Below are 18,008 nucleotides of genomic sequence, written 5' to 3'. Positions count from 1 at the left end.
TCCTCAGATCTTTGTTTAGCGGCAGCGAGAACTTAGATCTGATTTTAATGAGGTTGTGCAGACTGTGACATCACCCTCACCTCATACAATCCTCTGTTGAAGGGGAAGAGTCTACGAAGAACAGCAAGAGCACTGTCAAGGTCAGAGAGGAATGGCAGCCAACACATCCCCATCGTGATGACGACCACAAGGCCCAGCATCATCAACTTCAGGTAGCTACAACACAAGAAACACCATGAGTGAGTGATGCTCTAGTCACAGCAGTCACACTCCGATCCGGCGCAGTGGTGACTCGGCATAACACCATTGCCACCGGCTAATTTGCATATCACGTGACCGGACTTTTCGCTTGTTTGTAAAGAAACGCGCTTTTTCAGAAATCAGTACAACGGACAAATGCAAATATTCGGGGGCGCTTTACATATTGTTTTGCATAATTATATAGATATGCTACTACAACTGCAAGTGTGAGTTGCATGACAATATATATTTATACATCAAAGTGACCGTGTCGCTAACTCTCCGTAGGGCTTCGATGGCCGCACATGGAGTCGTACAACCAATGTAAACAAAGGATAACTACGCAAAAACAAGTAGATTTTCACATTTTAGGATACTTTTTTAATGAACCGTAACCATTCTTTGACATTTGTTTATGAAAATATGAAAACTTGTCAAAAATGAAACGGATGAAAAGCATACGCAATATCTTGGATGGACTGTGAAGGATGTGACGAATCGTCACATGGCGCTGGCCTGTGGCCGAAGTACTATGCTGGCTGCCGCCCGCAAGGAACTCTGGGTAGGAGAGTGCACGGCAGCTTGTTCCCTGGACCAGTCCAATCAGCGGTAGATTATGTACACAACTCATTCCCAGCTAAGCTATAGTTGCCAGTTGATTTTTTCCGAACGACATACTTCACAATATCACCAAATACACAGAATTGAGTTTTAGAATGAGCAATCGGCTAAGGCAGATTTTTGTTGCATGTCATTTGTTTATTTAACGCCGCACTCAGCAATATTCCAGCTATATGACGGCAGGCTATAAATAATCGAGTCTGAACTAGACAATCCAGTGATTGACATCATGAGCATTGATCATGGCAATTGGGATACGATGACATGCATCAGACAAGTCATCGTATCTGACCACCCGATCCCGTTAGCTGCCTCTTACGACAAGCATGGGTTGCCTAAGACCAATTCTAACCCGAATCTCCACGAGTCGTTTTGTTGAGGGAGGTGGGATGAGAGAGAGAGAGATTCTACAAGGTGATGATTAGCAGTTGTTGAGAGTCATTTTCATAAATGAGAGTCTTGTTGCATCTCATCTAAACATATTCTGTTACATCGTAAACATTATTGTCAACTTCAATTGCTCACAATAATGTGTCAACTTGAGATCCTGTTACAACGTGGTTTTATTACCATGTTCTAAAATCGTGGCTTTTCTGTATGTACCGGTATATAAAACAAAACAGAAAAAAAGAAGAAATTACGTCCTGTTTACCAAAGTGCAGCTTGCCAAATAATTAAAACTAGACATTTGGCATAATTCAGGTTTTGAGATAAAAGCAAACATTACATTTCTTAGTGCATAGGATCCTTATGGGTAACAAGGGCAATAACTCTTGGGGAAAATGGACATCGATGAAACACTAACCCCTTGGAGAAGGACACTTGGAAGCAGGAACCTAGGAGGTAGCAGAAGAACGGCATGGCGTGATACAGCTCCATCTGCTTGTAGTTCAACGCCAACACAAACGCAACAGACCCAAGGAGGTCATGACCTTTGTCTAGGAAGGTCATGGCCAACAGTGCCAGACCGAGGCTCATGCCATTATATCTAGGTTCATGGTTAAGGAGGAACATTGTTGAAATGTGTGACGATGCATAAATAAATCATACTTACATATGCACATTCATTCAGTTTCAGTGAAATATATTTGCTGAAGATGGTATGTAAGACTAATTAATAGGTCATGAAATTGTTTGTTTGTTGTTTAACGCCTCACTCAGCAATATTCCAGCAATATGACGGTTGTCTGTAAAATAATCATGTCTGGACCAGACAATCCAGTGATTGACATCATGAGCATCAATCCAGCAAATTGGAATACGATGACATCAACCAAGTCAGCGAGCCTGACCACCCGATCCCATTAGTCGCCTTTTAAGACTAGCATAGTTGCCTTTTACGTCAAGCATGGGTTGATGAAGACCTATTCTAACCCAGATTCTTCACGGGTCCATAAGTCAAAAAAGAGAACTTTATGAGAGAACAGAAAATTGTACAGGACACAAATCAGCAATAAATGGGTACCCGTAAGGGTGAGATGGTGACTGTAACCCTTCTAGAGCTTCATAAGGCAGTTTTGGTTTCATACTCCCCAGGGAGTGAAGAATGACATTTGAGTGAACATTGAACCATTGACTAGCGGTTTGAGCATGCATTAGGGTGTTGATTTGGAGTATTATATATATACACACTATTATGAATAGCTGTACCTTCATTTTTTTCCTTAAATCTGCAACACCATCATCTCAACCCCAACCAAAGGATATGAAGACCGAGTTTTGTTTTTGTTTGTTTGTTGTTTAACGCCACACTCAGCAATACCAGCTATATGACTGCGGTCTGTAAATAATTGAGTCTGGATCAGACAATCCATTGATTGATATCATGAGCATTGATCCAAGCAATTGGAATACAATGACATGTATCAACCAAGTCAGCGAGCCTGACCACACGATCCCGTTAGTCGCCTCTTTCGACAAGCATTGTCGACTTTTACGGCAAGCAGGGGTTGTTGAAGACCTATTCTACCCCGGATCTTCACGGGTACAAAGACCGAGTGCTTACATACGAAAATGTGAGGCATTAATAGACCCATTTAAAGACTGAGGCAAATCTCATTAAAATCAAATCTTGGTTCTCGCTATCGCTAAACAAAGATCTTAGGACATCCCATTACGGGTCATGTCAGAACGACCTTTCATCCGACCACTCAAAGCGTCGCTTACCAGATCATGAGAGTGACAGTTGGAATGTGTTTTCTAATCATGGGATATTCCGAACGACAGTTACAGCCCATACAACTGATTCCGTCTGAATTATCGTCTATCCTTCACTTCTGGGATAAACATTTGAATGGAGGAGGCGTCGCACAGTACGTGGGAAGCACTGCATACAATCTCAACCATATATTAGACATTCCGGAATGTTCATTTGTTAAGTTCCCAAAATTTTAATCGAGAACTGTGTCAACATAATTTTCAAGTATAGTCTGAAATGAAAGTCGGCAGGTTAAAAAATGAGTGCCGTATAGTTCAAGAAAGCTGCTTTCTAATTGGCTGATGGGGGCTTCTTGTGGTTCTTTCAGTGGTCTGTCAAAGTTCGCGAAAGGTCGTTCTGACATGACCTGTAATGGGATGTCCTCAGATCTTTGTTCAGCAAAAACTTAGATCTGATTTTAATGAGATTCTGACGGTCAGTGAGGTTAACTGACTATAAAAGACCAGTTTCCACCCTTGCAGAACCAGGCTGGTATTATGGAGTTACATTTTGGCTGGACTAACTATGCATAGTCCAGTCAAAATCGCGCAACGAAATCGAAATCCGCATCGGAAACTGTTGCGCAGATTTTGGTCGATTGCAGGATTTGCAAAGCATGTGCACCGCCGACAGATATTTTCCAAACCTTTTCATGTTTTAAAATAAAGGTGCTCGCGTGATTTGAAGGACTTTGCGATGTAAGACTTTTTATCTCAACATAGACCTTGATTATCGATCAGATCCTCTTGACTGTGCGCCACCGTTTTGTTTGAAACAAATGCAAGTGATGGAATCTGATTGGTCCATAGGAGAGGCTTAGAAGGGACATAACCACTGGTGGCACTACGTTCGAGCCCAGGAATTACAGCCAAGTTCGGCAAGGGTGGAAACTGGACTTATAAAGTCAGTTAACTCTCTTGCCTAGGGAAGATGCAAGGAGGGAGGATCTACAGTTTTTGGGGGGTTTTTTGGGGGTTTTTTTTGTTGCTTAATGCCGCACTCAACAATATTCCAGCTATATGATGGCGGTCTGTAAACCGATCCCGTTAGTCGCCTTTTACAACAATCATATTCATCTTTTACAGCAAGTATGGGTTGCTGAAGACCTATTCTACCCTGGATCTTCATGGGATGGATCTACAGGTAATTCTCGCAGGTATGACATCACAATGTCAGAAGGACACAGGTTGTCATGACACAGTGATGTAGATACACAAGGATACTGAAAGTGTCCGTAGTCAATGAGGATGAGCCCAGGACTCAGCAGCAGTGCCATAGCTCCGAACATCTGTGGAGGAAGTAAAGCGATATACATCAGTGAGTGAGTGAGTGAGTTGGGTTTAACACCGCTTTTAACATTATTCCAGTTACTGTAAATCGTGAAATTAATGCGTCTCCAAAAGAATGCGACCACTGGACCCTAGCCAAAAAAGTGACTCAATATGAATGCGACACCCCCTCCTCTCAAGCATCAGTGGATTTCTATCTAAAGATGTCCTCAGTTATTAGCTTATTAGCGCTGAGTAAAGTACTTCAGCAAAAACAATACATGCCCATGCGCATGCCCAGTCGCAAAGAACAAAGAGTGGCGTCTGTCTGGACTTGCAGGTGTGATCAGTGATGACATAAGTGAGTAGAACTCTTGTCTTGACCCCAGCAGTGACAATTCACAGGACGTAATTAGCGTTTGACTGACATTGTTTATATACGCTCGCGTTAATTTCAAGATTTACAGTATATCACGGTGTGTCAGCTTAATGTGGGAGGAAAGCCCGAAGTGATGCAGGTCTCAGACGTTTACCGCTTCGGTGAAATCCACGAGCACGGGTATGGTGCTGACAAACCTAGAAACTAGAAACATAAACCGGGATTCAAACCCACAATCATAGGTTTCTGGCGTGCCCAAGGGACGCAACTCTGCACAGCGAATCACGGCGCCTTAGACGACTGGGCCACCCGTGACCCTCTATATATCAGCAGAGAAATAATCTCCTGTACAGATCCACTGACATAAAACATCTGCATAAGTGACCAGATTCAGTTGTCTTTAACTGTGGTTGGTTGGTTGGTTGGTTTGTTGTTTAACGCCACACTCAGCAATATTCCAGCTTTATGACAGCGGTCTGTCTGATTCTAATCATGACATAATGAATAACTAAATGTGCACACTGACACTACATCAGTGACACTCAATGGAACACACACTGGAATGAAACCAAGAATTATAAGCAATAATTACGGGATTCAAAACCATGATCACCAGATCCTGGTGTGACTAAGGGATGCAACTCTCACCTTCTCCTTGGCCCCAAGTCTCCACTGTGACAGCACATAGTACAGCACCGCCGGGACAAAGACCACAAGGTCCGCAGCCAGCACTGTTAACAGACCAATTAGAGTTAGTTTCAATCTCATTAAAATCAGATCTTAGTTCTCGCTACCGCTAAACAAAGATCTGAGGACATCCCATTACGGGTCAAATAACATTTTGCTTTGCTTTGGGGTTAAATAACCATTTGTAGCAAATTTCGTCTTAAAATGTTTAAAAAAGAGAAAATTGTGACTGAAGTGTGTGTGAATGATGTATAGATCTACTTAAGTTACTTCAGATATGATGTCCTTTCACATGATGTTGAAAGAATTAAAACCAGGTAATTTTCATGTTTTTTTATTTGTTAAAAGTAGTGACTGACAAAAATTAGGGGGGAGTTGTAGTTTCAAAAGCCATCCGGGACACTGTATCACGGCGGTCTGTACATAACAGAGCCAGACATTTCTAAAAAAGATATGTTATGTTGCTGTTCTCCTTTTTCTTTTCATCTTTCTTCTTCTTCTCCTCCACTCCTTCTACTCCTCCTTCGTCTACGCCTCCTTATTTGCCTCTTTCTTCTCTTTCTTCTCCTACTCCTCCTCTCCTCCTCCTTTATCTCCTTCATTTCTTCCTTCTCCTCCTCCTTATTCTCCTCTTTCTTCTTCTTTTCCTCCTTCTCCACCTTCTTCTTCTCTTCTTCTCTTTCTACTCGTTCTCTCCTCCTCTTCCCCTTCTTCTCTCCTTCTATCTTCCTTCTTTTCCTCTTCCTTCTCCTTTTCCTGCATCTTCTCCTTCTACTACTCCTTCTCCTCTTCCTTCTTCTCCTCTTCCTTCTCCTTTTCCTTCATCTTCTGCATCTTCTCCTTCTACTCCTTCTCCTCTTCCTTCTCCTTTTCCTTCATCTTCTCCCGCATCTTCTCCTTCTACTCCTCCTTCTCTCCTCTTCCTTCTTCCTCCTTCCTTCTCCTTTTCCTGCATCTTCTCCTTATACTCCTCCTTCTCTCCTCTTCCTTCTCCTTCTCCTTTTCCTTCATCTTCTCCTGCATCTTCTCCTCCCTCTCCTCTTCCTTCTCCTTTTCCCGCATCTTCTCCTTCTACTCCTCCCTCTCTCCTCTTCCTTCTCCTTTTCCTTCATCTTCTCCCGCATCTTCTCCTTCTTCTCCTTCTTCTCCTCTTCCTTCTCCTTTTCCTTCATCTTCTGCATCTTCTCCTTCTATACTCCTTCTCCTCTTCCTTCTTCTCTTCTTCCTTCTCCTTTTCTTTCATCTACTCCTTCTTCTTCTCCTCCTCCTCCTTCTTCTTCTGTTCTTGTGATGTGTGTCTTCCTTTGCTTCAGTAATGAGTGTGACCATTCCCTGATATTGAAGATGAGAGGCCAAAAGGCTCATTCATGACCAATTCGTGTTATTCCGGGACAAGCCGAATGGAGACTCAAGCCTCTCTTGTGGCCATTTTTCGACTGGGTTCAGTCTAAGCAAACACGGGCATCGCTAAATGAATTGTCAACTCATTGTGTAATGATTCATATATATTCCCCCCATAGGCCTATATCATGTATATTCCTGATGCTATTGAAAACACTTCGGGACTTTGACCTAAGTAATTGAAGTCATATGCCCATTCTGATTGGTTTGTCGTATTTTCGCACATAACATTCATCGATAGGGGGACGAGTCTTCTTGCAGGTTACAGAAAGGGGTGAGTGGTGACGAATGCAAAAGGCAATGGCACATGTTGCACACGAAATTTTGCTGATGTCATCAGAGTGATCATTTGTCAGAGCACTGGCTGGTCTGGCTGGTCTTGCTGGTCTCGCTGGTCTGGCTGGTCTTGCTGGTCTCGCAGTGCGTAAACCAAGCCATGACTTGATTAAAAATAGCAACTACACTGCAAAGCAACAGTGTTTAGAGGAAAGAAATGTTGACCATGTATTGAAAAAAGGATTTGTCCGGCTTACCTGTGTACCGCATAAAGAGTTTGTGTTGGTAGCTCTCGTAACCCCGTGATGTGTTGAGAGACACCCAGTCTGGGTTGATCAGTCGCGCACTGCAACACACACACAGGACATAAACCACTGCAACACACACACAGGACATACACCACTGCTAGACACACACACAGGACATAAACCACTGCAACACACACACAGGACATACACCACTGCTAGACACACACAGGACATAAACCACTGCTAGACACACACAGGACATAAACCACTGCTAGACACACACACAGGACATAAACCACTGCTAGACACACACAGGACATAAACCACTGCAACACACACACAGGATATACACCACTGCTAGACACACACAGGACATAAACCACTGCTAGACACACACAGGACATACACCACTGCTAGACACACACAGGACATACACCACTGCTAGACACACACAGGACATAAACCACTGCTAGACACACACAGGACATAAACCACTGCTAGACACACACAGGACATACACCACTGCTAGACACACACAGGACATAAACCACTGCAACACACACACAGGATATACACCACTGCTAGACACACACAGGACATAAACCACTGCAACACACACAGGACATAAACCACTGCAACACACACACAGGACATAAACCACTGCAACACACACACAGGACATACACCACTGCTAGACACACACAGGACATAAACCACTGCTAGACACACACAGGACATAAACTACTGCTAGACACACACAGGACATACACCACTGCTAGACACACACACAGGACATACACCACTGCTAGACACACACAGGACATAAACCACTGCTAGACACACACACAGGACATAAACCACTGCTAGACACACACACAGGACATAAACCACTGCTAGACACACACACAGGACATACACCACTGCTAGACACACACACAGGACATAAACCACTGCAACACACACACAGGACATAAACCACTGCTAGACACACACAGGACATAAACCACTGCAACACACACACAGGACATAAACCACTGCTAGACACACACACAGGACATACACCACTGCTAGACACACACACAAGACATAAACCACTGCAACACACACACAGGACTTACACCACTGCTAGACACACACACAGGACATAACCCACTGCAACACACACACAGGACATACACCACTGCTAGACACACACACAGGACATAAACCACTGCTAGACACACACAGGACATACACCACTGCAACACACACACAGGACATAAACCACTGCTAGACACACACAGGACATAAACCACTGCTAGACACACACAGGACATACACCACTGCTAGACACACACACAGGACATAAACCACTGCAACACACACAGGACATACACCACTGCAACACACACACAGGACATAAACCACTGCAACACACACAGAGGATATAAACAACTGCTAGACACACACACAGGACATAAACTACTGCTAGACACACACAGGACATACACCACTGCTAGACACACACAGGACATAAACCACTGCTAGACACACACAGGACATAAACCACTGCTAGACACACACACAGGACATAAACCACTGCAACACACACACAGGACATACACCACTGCTAGACACACACACAGGACATAAACCACTGCAACACACACACAGGACATACACCACTGCTAGACACACACACAGGACATAAACCACTGCTAGACACACACAGGACATACACCACTGCAACACACACACAGGACATAAACCACTGCTAGACACACACAGGACATAAACCACTGCAACACACACAGGACATAAACCACTGCAACACACACAGAGGATATAAACAACTGCTATACACACACACAGGACATAAACCACTGCTAGACACACACAGGACATACACCACTGCTAGACACACACAGGACATAAACCACTGCTAGACACACACAGGACATAAACCACTGCTAGACACACACACAGGACATAAACCACTGCAACACACACACAGGACATACACCACTGCTAGACACCCACACAGGACATAAACCACTGCAACACACACACAGGACATACACCACTGCTAGACACACACACAGGACATAAACCACTGCTAGACACACACAGGACATACACCACTGCAACACACACACAGGACATACACCACTGCTAGACACACACACAGGACATAAACCACTGCAACACACACACAGGACATACACCACTGCTAGACACACACACAGGACATAAACCACTGCAACACACACACAGGACATACACCACTGCTAGACACACACACAGGACATAAACCACTGCTAGACACACACAGGACATACACCACTGCAACACACACACAGGACATAAACCACTGCTAGACACACACACAGGACATAAACCACTGCTAGACACACACACAGGACATACACCACTGCTAGACACACACACAGGACATAAACCACTGCAACACACACACAGGACATACACCACTGCTAGACACACACACAGGACATAAACCACTGCTAGACACACACACAGGACATACACCACTGCTAGACACACACAGGACATAAACCACTGCTAGACACACACACAGGACATACACCACTGCTAGACACACACACAGGACATAAACCACTGCAACACACACACAGGACATACACCACTGCTAGACACACACACAGGACATAAACCACTGCTAGACACACACACATGACATAAACCACTGCAACACACACACAGGACATAAACCACTGCTAGACACACACACACAGGACATTAACCACTGCTAGACACACACACAGGACATCAACCACTGCTAGACACACACACACAGGACATTAACCACTGCTAGACACACACACAGGACATAAACCACTGCTAGACACACACACAGGACATAAACCACTGCTAAACATACACACACAGGACATAAACCACTGCTAGACACACACACAGGACATAAACCACTGCTAGACACACACACACAGGACATACACCAATGCTAGACACATAACCAATGTCAGGACAACAGAAAATGCACAATTGCAGCAGAATCTCTAATTGGATTTACAGATGAGCAAAATGTATTGCACTGACAAGCATATCAAGAACAAATATATCACTAAAAACAGAGTGAAATCCTGATTCAAGATAAATGTGTGTTTCATGTTTCATAAGGCAACCACTATTCCATCTATGTTTCAGCAGCCTGTAATAAATCGGGGCTAGACAAACCAGTGATTGATATCATGAGCAAAATCCAATATCCTCAAATCACTGATTCTGACCACTACTAGGTGAGGTGAGGTGAAATGGGGTTTAACGTCACGTTCAAGATTATTGCACTTACATAGCGACATACATGCATGTGTGTGTGTTTGTGTGTGTGGCTGCTTGAACTAGTCCGGACCAATGCCAATTTTGTAGTGCTAGCCCACTGAGATACCATGCCGCAGTTTAACATGAATACCTCACTCAGGCACAGTATACTGACTCCTAGCTGACCAGTCCTGGTTTTAGCCCCTTAATGCCGAGCAACAGAACAACAAGTGCCATGTTTTAACGTCTTGTAGTATGACGTGGCCAGGGGGTGAACCCCAGACGGGCGGACGCTCTACCACTACCAATAACCCCACCCATAACCACTACCAATAACCCCACCAATAACCACTACCAATAACCCCACCCATAACCACTACCAATAACCCCACCCATAACCACTACCAATAACCCCAACCATAACCACTACCGATAACCCCACCCATAAACATTACCAATAACCCCAACCATAACCACTACCAATAACCCCAACCATAACCACTACCAATAACTCCAACCATAACCACTACCAATAACCCCAACCATAACCACTACCAATAACCCCAACCATAACCACTACCAATAACCCCAACCATAACCACTACCAATAACCCCAACCATAACCACTACCAATAACCGCAACCATAACCACTACCAATAACCCCAACCATAACCACTACCAATAACCCCACCCATAACCACTACCAATAACCCCAACCATAACCACTACCAATAACCCCAACCATAACCACTACCAATAACCCCAACCATAACCACTACCAATAACCCCAACCATAACCACTACCAATAACCCCAACCATAACTCACTCCATCTTCCCGGGGTAAGGGAGTTAACTGACTATAAAAGTCCAGTTTCCACCCTTGCCGAACTATGTGGGTATTATGGAATTACATTTTGGATGGACTGACGAGTCAATGCATAGTCCAACTTTGCACCGCCAACTAGTTGTCAACCCATATTTTTTCATACTTTAAATCAAGGTGCTCACGTGATTTGATGCACTTCGCGATGTTAGAACCGCTTTATCACAATATAAATCTTGATTATCGATCAGATCGTCTTGACTGGGCGCCTCCGTTTTGTTTGAAGCAATTGCATGTGATACGCAAGGTGGAATCGGATTGGTTCATAGGCGAGGCATAGAAGGGACATAACTCATAATAGCCACTGATGGCGCTACGCCCAGGAATTCCAGCCTAGTTCGGCAAGGATGAAAACTGGACATTTACAGTCAGTTAACTCACTTGACTCTGGAAGATGAACTCACATCTACATGAGTGTTTATTGAGAACCAAGTAGTATTGGGTTTCGGAAGAGGTGTAGAATTTGCCCCCCAAAAAATCTGTTTCACAAACTGAAAAAAACAGGGATTTTTAATATGATATTGATCCCTTATGATTTAGTGCCAGTTACTGTTTTCTCATCTGGGAACGTGTTGATAAAATAGCAGAACAAATCATGTAACTCTAATAAGAATTCCCAGTCTCTTTAAAATCAGATCTTTGTTCTCGCTATTGCTTAACAAAGATCTGAGGACAACCAATTAGGGGTCACGTCAGAACGACCTTTCATACGACCAATCAGAGCATCGCTTACCATTTCAAGAAGGTGACGGCCAATCCAGCTTGTTCTTTTGTTCACGTTTCAAATTTTTAATCGAGAATTTGTCAAAATATGTTTCGAAGTGTAGTCGCCAATTTGAAATTAATGCCGTAAAGCATGAGAAAGCTGCCTTCTGAATGGCTAATGTTGACTTCTTGTCAATCATCCATTGGTCGGTCAAAGTTCGCGCAAGGTCGGTCTGACGTGAACCGTAATGGGATATCCTCAGATCTTTGTTTAGCGGTCGCGAGAACTAAGATCTGATTTTAATGAGATTGTGAGAACTCCAGGCCCATCACTGAAAATAAGTGCTTCATCCCACAATGAGATCACAAGAAGACACCTACATGTATCCACACATGTAGCTGTGGTAGGCAGTCAAAGGGGGATAATCCAGCCCCCAGTACAGCAGGTCGTTGCTTGTGGTGTTCGTGTACCTGTAAACAAGGGGCTTGTTTATCATTTCAACAACTCTATGAACACTCATGTGAGAAAATTGATAGTGGGATTGTGTCATTCGTCAACTGACAAATAATTGACATTTACTGACAAGCAATCATGCAAAAACAACAAAAGATTTTGATTGTTTCGGACTGCGATCTGAGTTTTAAACCTCAAAGGGAAGGGAGGTAACTCCAAACTTGGAACTGCAGTTCGATGGGTGCGGTGTGCTTCGCTGTGATGAAGTTTGCACATTGTAGGCATTTGGGGGTCAAAATGATTATGTGAAGTGAGCGACACATTCATCTATCCAATTATTCAAATTATTATTATTATTATTAGGTGATTACATTCAAGGTAAAGTTTCAGTAACTTGTATATAACTGTAAATTGCAATGGTAAATCAGTACTTTTAAAAAATCGGGCATGGCTCCCGTGCCCCGGCTACCCGCCAGGTCTGGGAGCAATACTGCCATAAACCTCACCCCCCATCCCCCAGACACAAGGACAACTCTCACAAGCGTGCAATGTCTGACCCTTTCCCCATGTTGTAGCATATTGAAAAAAAATTACCTTGCTTACTTACATTTTGTTGAAAAAACAAAACTCCATTGCAAACATAAGACATTAATACAATATATATCCCCATGTTATGGGTTTTCGGACGCTGAAGAAACATTCATTGTTTTCTCGCTAATCACATGAACAACTGTAAAACATGTCATTCACTTATAGGCTAAAAGACAACTTTATCTTAAAAACAAGCCATCATCTGAGTATTTACAATTTCTGTGTGACGCCACACCCCCACGTTATAGTGCAAGTATTCGTGATAGAAAATGTATGATGTCCCAAAACCTATGATGCTGAAAGCTCTGATAGAAAACAGGACAAACCGCGACGGTTGTCCGGTTTCCGATAATATTTTTCGGAGAGTTGTTCTTTTTCATCTTTAATTATATTTTTACGAGGAAGATGATTTTTTCCGATGACTACTGTTTTAAAAAACGTGATTGTCTGGTCCAGACTCGATTATTTACAGACCGCCGTCATATAGCTGGAATATTGCTAAGTGCGGCGTTAAACAACAAACCAACCAACCAATCATAAACTTGAAGTAAGCAGATAAACAAAGCGATGTTTGTATATGAATCAAAATTTACTTGATCTTAGTCCCCCTTTTAATTCTTGGGGTCGAATACCTTGTTCCTTTGTTGGTGAATACACTCAACAATATTCCAGCTATATGAGGACAGTCTGTAAATAATGGAGTCAGGACCACACAATCCAGGAATTGATCTCCGTAACTGGGATATGATGACATGCATCAACCAAGTCAGTGAGCCTGACAACCCGATCCCACAAGCATGGGTTGTTGAAGACCAATTCTACCCCAGAATCTTCACGATCGGTCGATAACAAGAGGATGCTGGGTAGCCTGTTAGGATTATTCTTGGCCCCTTTTTGAGAAGTCAACTCGCAGTCTTCATGTTTGAGTGTCTGGTCACAACAATAGGAGTCTATGACAAGGAATAAAACTGTTTTTAATTTAAAATTCTTACCAATATTATTTGAACGATACCAATATTCTCCCCTGATGTAAAACAGAGGGGAAGCCAGCTTCTGACATCTTCCCGAGGCAAGAGAGTTAACTGACTTTAAAAGTCCAGTTTCCACCCTTGCTGAACTAGGCTGGAATTACTGGGCTTGATTGTAGTGCCACCAGCGGCTATTACCAGTTATGTCCCCTCTAAGCCTCTCCTATGGACCAATCAGATTCCACCTCTCGTATCAATTGCGTTTGCTTCACACAAAATGGTTGCGCCCAGTCAGGACGATCTGATCGATAATCAAGATCTATATTGTGATAAAATCGGTCTTACATCGCGAAATGCATCAAATCATGTGAGCACCTTGATTAAAAACATGAAAAGATTTGGAAAATATCTTCTGACAACGAGTTGGCGATGCACATGCTTTGCAAATCCTTCAATCGACCAAAATCGACACGATTTCGGTGCACGATTTTGATTGGACTATGCATAGACTCGTTAGTCCAGCCAAAATGTAACTCCATAATACCAGCCTAGTTCGGCAAGGGTGGAAACTGGACTTTAATAGTCAGTTAACTCTCTTGCCTCGGGAAGATGGCTCCTGACTGATAGATCCATTAGCAGTATATGTGTGGCAGAAAAGTTCCATACCACTTTCCTAACTGGTAACCATTTTGTGGATTTCTTAAAAAATTATCTTCACAATGGGACCATGGTAACCAAACCAACCATTCTCCTGGCGGTAGATTCACTGTTATCTCCTGCCAGTGCCTCTGGGCTTCGTAATCACCATACATCGGTGGAGTCTTGTAACCTGGCAACAAAAAGGGAAATAAATAATCACATTCGTTTCTTCAAAAATACATTTACTGACTTCATAGTGGAGAGTGGGACATGTGTGGCCAAGTCATATGAGGTATCGCAGTTCTTGGTTTCTCTGTGCAGAGTTGTGTCCCTTATGCCACAGTCACATTTGCCGCGGCTGCTGCGAGATCTAAAATATCTACAACCAATAGCAATTATAGGGCCGCCACAGCATTCCCACGGTCACATACTGTAGCAGTGATATATGTTAGGGTAGCCGCAAAGCGTATTTTGAATTTGTGGAGACAGAAAACCTGCGGCTGCTGTATGGCCTTTGAAGTGAAGACGCACGGTCGCCTTAGCGCGTCCCTGCGGCGGCCATAGGTTTTTGACAAATACCAAGGCAGACGCAAGGCGGACGCAGGGGGGCCATACGGGTCACTAAAATTCTTTATCATACATTTAGATATGATTATATACAAAATCGACTTTAACAAAAATTATTCTTGAAAACATGGAGACCGCTGTGGAAGCGAAAGAATACATGCTGGTCAAGTAACAAAAATGGAGCTTTGCGAAACGAACAGTCTCGATTGACGAGTTAAATGAGAAAAGTTTATTACGAAATATTTCAAGAGAATAACATACGGAAAGAAATGATAGTCACTCCATAAATGACCATCTGTCTTTATTTTGCTATGTGGAACTAGCGTATAAAGGACGTCAACAGTTTGTTACGGACTTGACGTTTACACTGAAGCGAGACAATTTAAGGGGAGGTAACTCTTGTGTGACAATTGATGCATCAAAGTGTTATGTTCACTGCATCGAAATATCAAGTGTTCTGTTCACTGCAATGACTCAAGTATATAATAAACTGATCTATATACATGATATATGCCTCTGCTGAAACCTATGATCATTGTTTCAAATCCCTGCTTGGAACAGCACTGGAATTATAGGACTGATTGTAAGCATAATGTTGGAGGAAATCCTAAAGTGATTACAGGTCATAGCTTAAGTCTTTGAATGGCATTTAGATACACATAAGGAAGAGAATTTATTGATGTCAGCTTCTATATTATGAGACAAACAAGGTATTATGATCAGGGCCCCGTTCCACAAAGCCATCTTAGCGCTAAGGTAACTCCCATACTTAAACACTGGCTTACGATAGTCGTAGTGCTAAGATTGCTTTGTGGAACGATGCCCCGGGACCCATTCCACAAAGCGATCTTAGTGCTATGACTGTCGTAAGTCAGTGTTAAAGAATGGGAGTTACGACCGACTTAGCCCTAAGATAGCTTTGTGAAACGGGGCCCTGGGTGATAATTTGACACCACGATCATAGAATATGGCACTATAAGCACGTCAAGGGACACAACTCTGTAAAGTAACTAAGAGCAGGGACTTAATTGTACATGTCAGATGCCAAATCATTTTTTTTAGTGAAATGACATACTTCATTTCATGTCATCAATTTTAGTACAGAATCAATATAGTTCTACAGTAATATAACTGAAACATATCTTTAATCAGATGTGACAGCTCTGTTAATCTTGATCAAAACTACAACTGGGAATTTCAAGAACAATTAAATTATATCTAATGAACGTCTCTCAAGTCTAATTATAGGTTCTTTGGATAAAAATACAATGAATTCAGCAATGTTATGTTAATAAACATGGTAGTCAGGCTTCAAAGTTTAATTTTTTACCAAGTAGCCATATGGCTACAAGCATTTTGTTCCGGGTAGCCAGTGGTAAAATCAAGAAGTCAAGTCAATATTGTAAGTAGCCAAAATTGGATAGACCTAATTAGCCAAAAGCATTTGAAATTATCTTTTATAACTATTATCATATGTACACGTCATAGCACTAGTTAAGGAATTGTATATTAGTGGAAACTGTACTTGATTTTTGTTATGACTTGTTATATCTGATGCAATTTATGCTACTAGATTATTTAGGTATATCCTTGCTTATTCAATGAGCATTGTCAACTGAAATAAAATACTAATTTCATCAATATTTATGTATTTCTGTTCATTGTCGACTTTAGGAGGACTAATACGCAAGTACAGTTATTAGCAGACATGTTTTTCCACAATCAGCTGTTATTTATTTTTGTGTCTTCAATTTTCAAATGTGAAGCAATAGAATTTAGTTGCCACAAGATATTTTCAAGGTAGTCATTTGGCTACCTCTGAAATTTAGACAGTAGACGAAATGAAATTTAGGTCGAATTGGCGACCGTTCTATGAGGCCTGGTATGACACAGGGAAACAACAGGCGAGACTAACTAATGAATGGTTAGGCGACAGTGCCATCGAACTTGGATTTGAATTTGTAAAATAATATCAGTGTAAACCTGAATATGAATTGAGAGAGACTGTCCACCGCAGTAAGATAGCCGCAACAGTGACGCAACATATTTTTGCATCGATGCCCATGTCAGTGTTACTAAAGTTTATGTTGATGAATTCAGAATATGCTTTTGTTTACATCCCTTGCCACGCGATGCCAGGACCCGGAAGTGATTGAGGCAGAGGATTTCAACTGGTTCCTGATTATGTTTGCGCTATCATAATTCAATGTAGAGACTGAGCCAAGCTTTCACGTCTTTTCACAAGCTCCACACAGCAATATTCGACTCTCAATAACATTGCATTTTGGATCTCATGTAGGCCGCTCACATTTCACGCGCTATGGTAGAGCTTGATTCTTAAAAGGCTAGACTGGCAACCCGTCTCCTTTCATGCATGGACATGTAATGGTCCTCGCCACTTGAAATAGGATCACGAAATATCGCGATTATTAATTGACGAAGATTTCTGCATGTTTAACGTAAAAACAAGCCATTTTGGGGAGAATGAATATTACTAACACAGTAACAGTGATGACAAAAATGCAAAGTGCGCCTTTCAATACATCCATTTTGCAAGTGATAAAAATCATCTTTGAGTTTTC

At 42.4% G+C, this 18,008-nt stretch overlaps 1 protein-coding gene across 1 annotated transcript in view; it reads right to left on the bottom strand.

Moving 5' to 3' along the window:
- The window catches only part of LOC124149446 (dolichyl pyrophosphate Man9GlcNAc2 alpha-1,3-glucosyltransferase-like), a 28,365-nt gene extending 10,753 nt beyond the window's left edge, over window positions 1-17,612 (bottom strand). The window contains exons 1-8 of the mRNA XM_048399310.1: window positions 17,410-17,612; window positions 14,965-15,049; window positions 12,589-12,678; window positions 7,327-7,415; window positions 5,354-5,436; window positions 4,282-4,346; window positions 1,667-1,849; window positions 81-216 (exon numbers count right to left, since the gene is read on the bottom strand). Of these exons, the coding sequence (XP_048255267.1) occupies window positions 81-216; window positions 1,667-1,849; window positions 4,282-4,346; window positions 5,354-5,436; window positions 7,327-7,415; window positions 12,589-12,678; window positions 14,965-15,049; window positions 17,410-17,491 (813 nt within the window). The 5' untranslated portion in view covers window positions 17,492-17,612. The remainder of the gene's footprint in view (window positions 1-80; window positions 217-1,666; window positions 1,850-4,281; window positions 4,347-5,353; window positions 5,437-7,326; window positions 7,416-12,588; window positions 12,679-14,964; window positions 15,050-17,409) is intronic.
- Window positions 17,613-18,008: the final 396 nt, after the last annotated feature.

Source organism: Haliotis rufescens, unplaced genomic scaffold, assembly GCF_023055435.1.
Source record: "Haliotis rufescens isolate VD_foot unplaced genomic scaffold, xgHalRufe1.0.p SCAF_2, whole genome shotgun sequence".
NCBI classification, from domain to species: Eukaryota; Metazoa; Mollusca; class Gastropoda; order Lepetellida; family Haliotidae; genus Haliotis; species Haliotis rufescens.
This window is presented reverse-complemented; position numbering and strand designations above follow the sequence as displayed.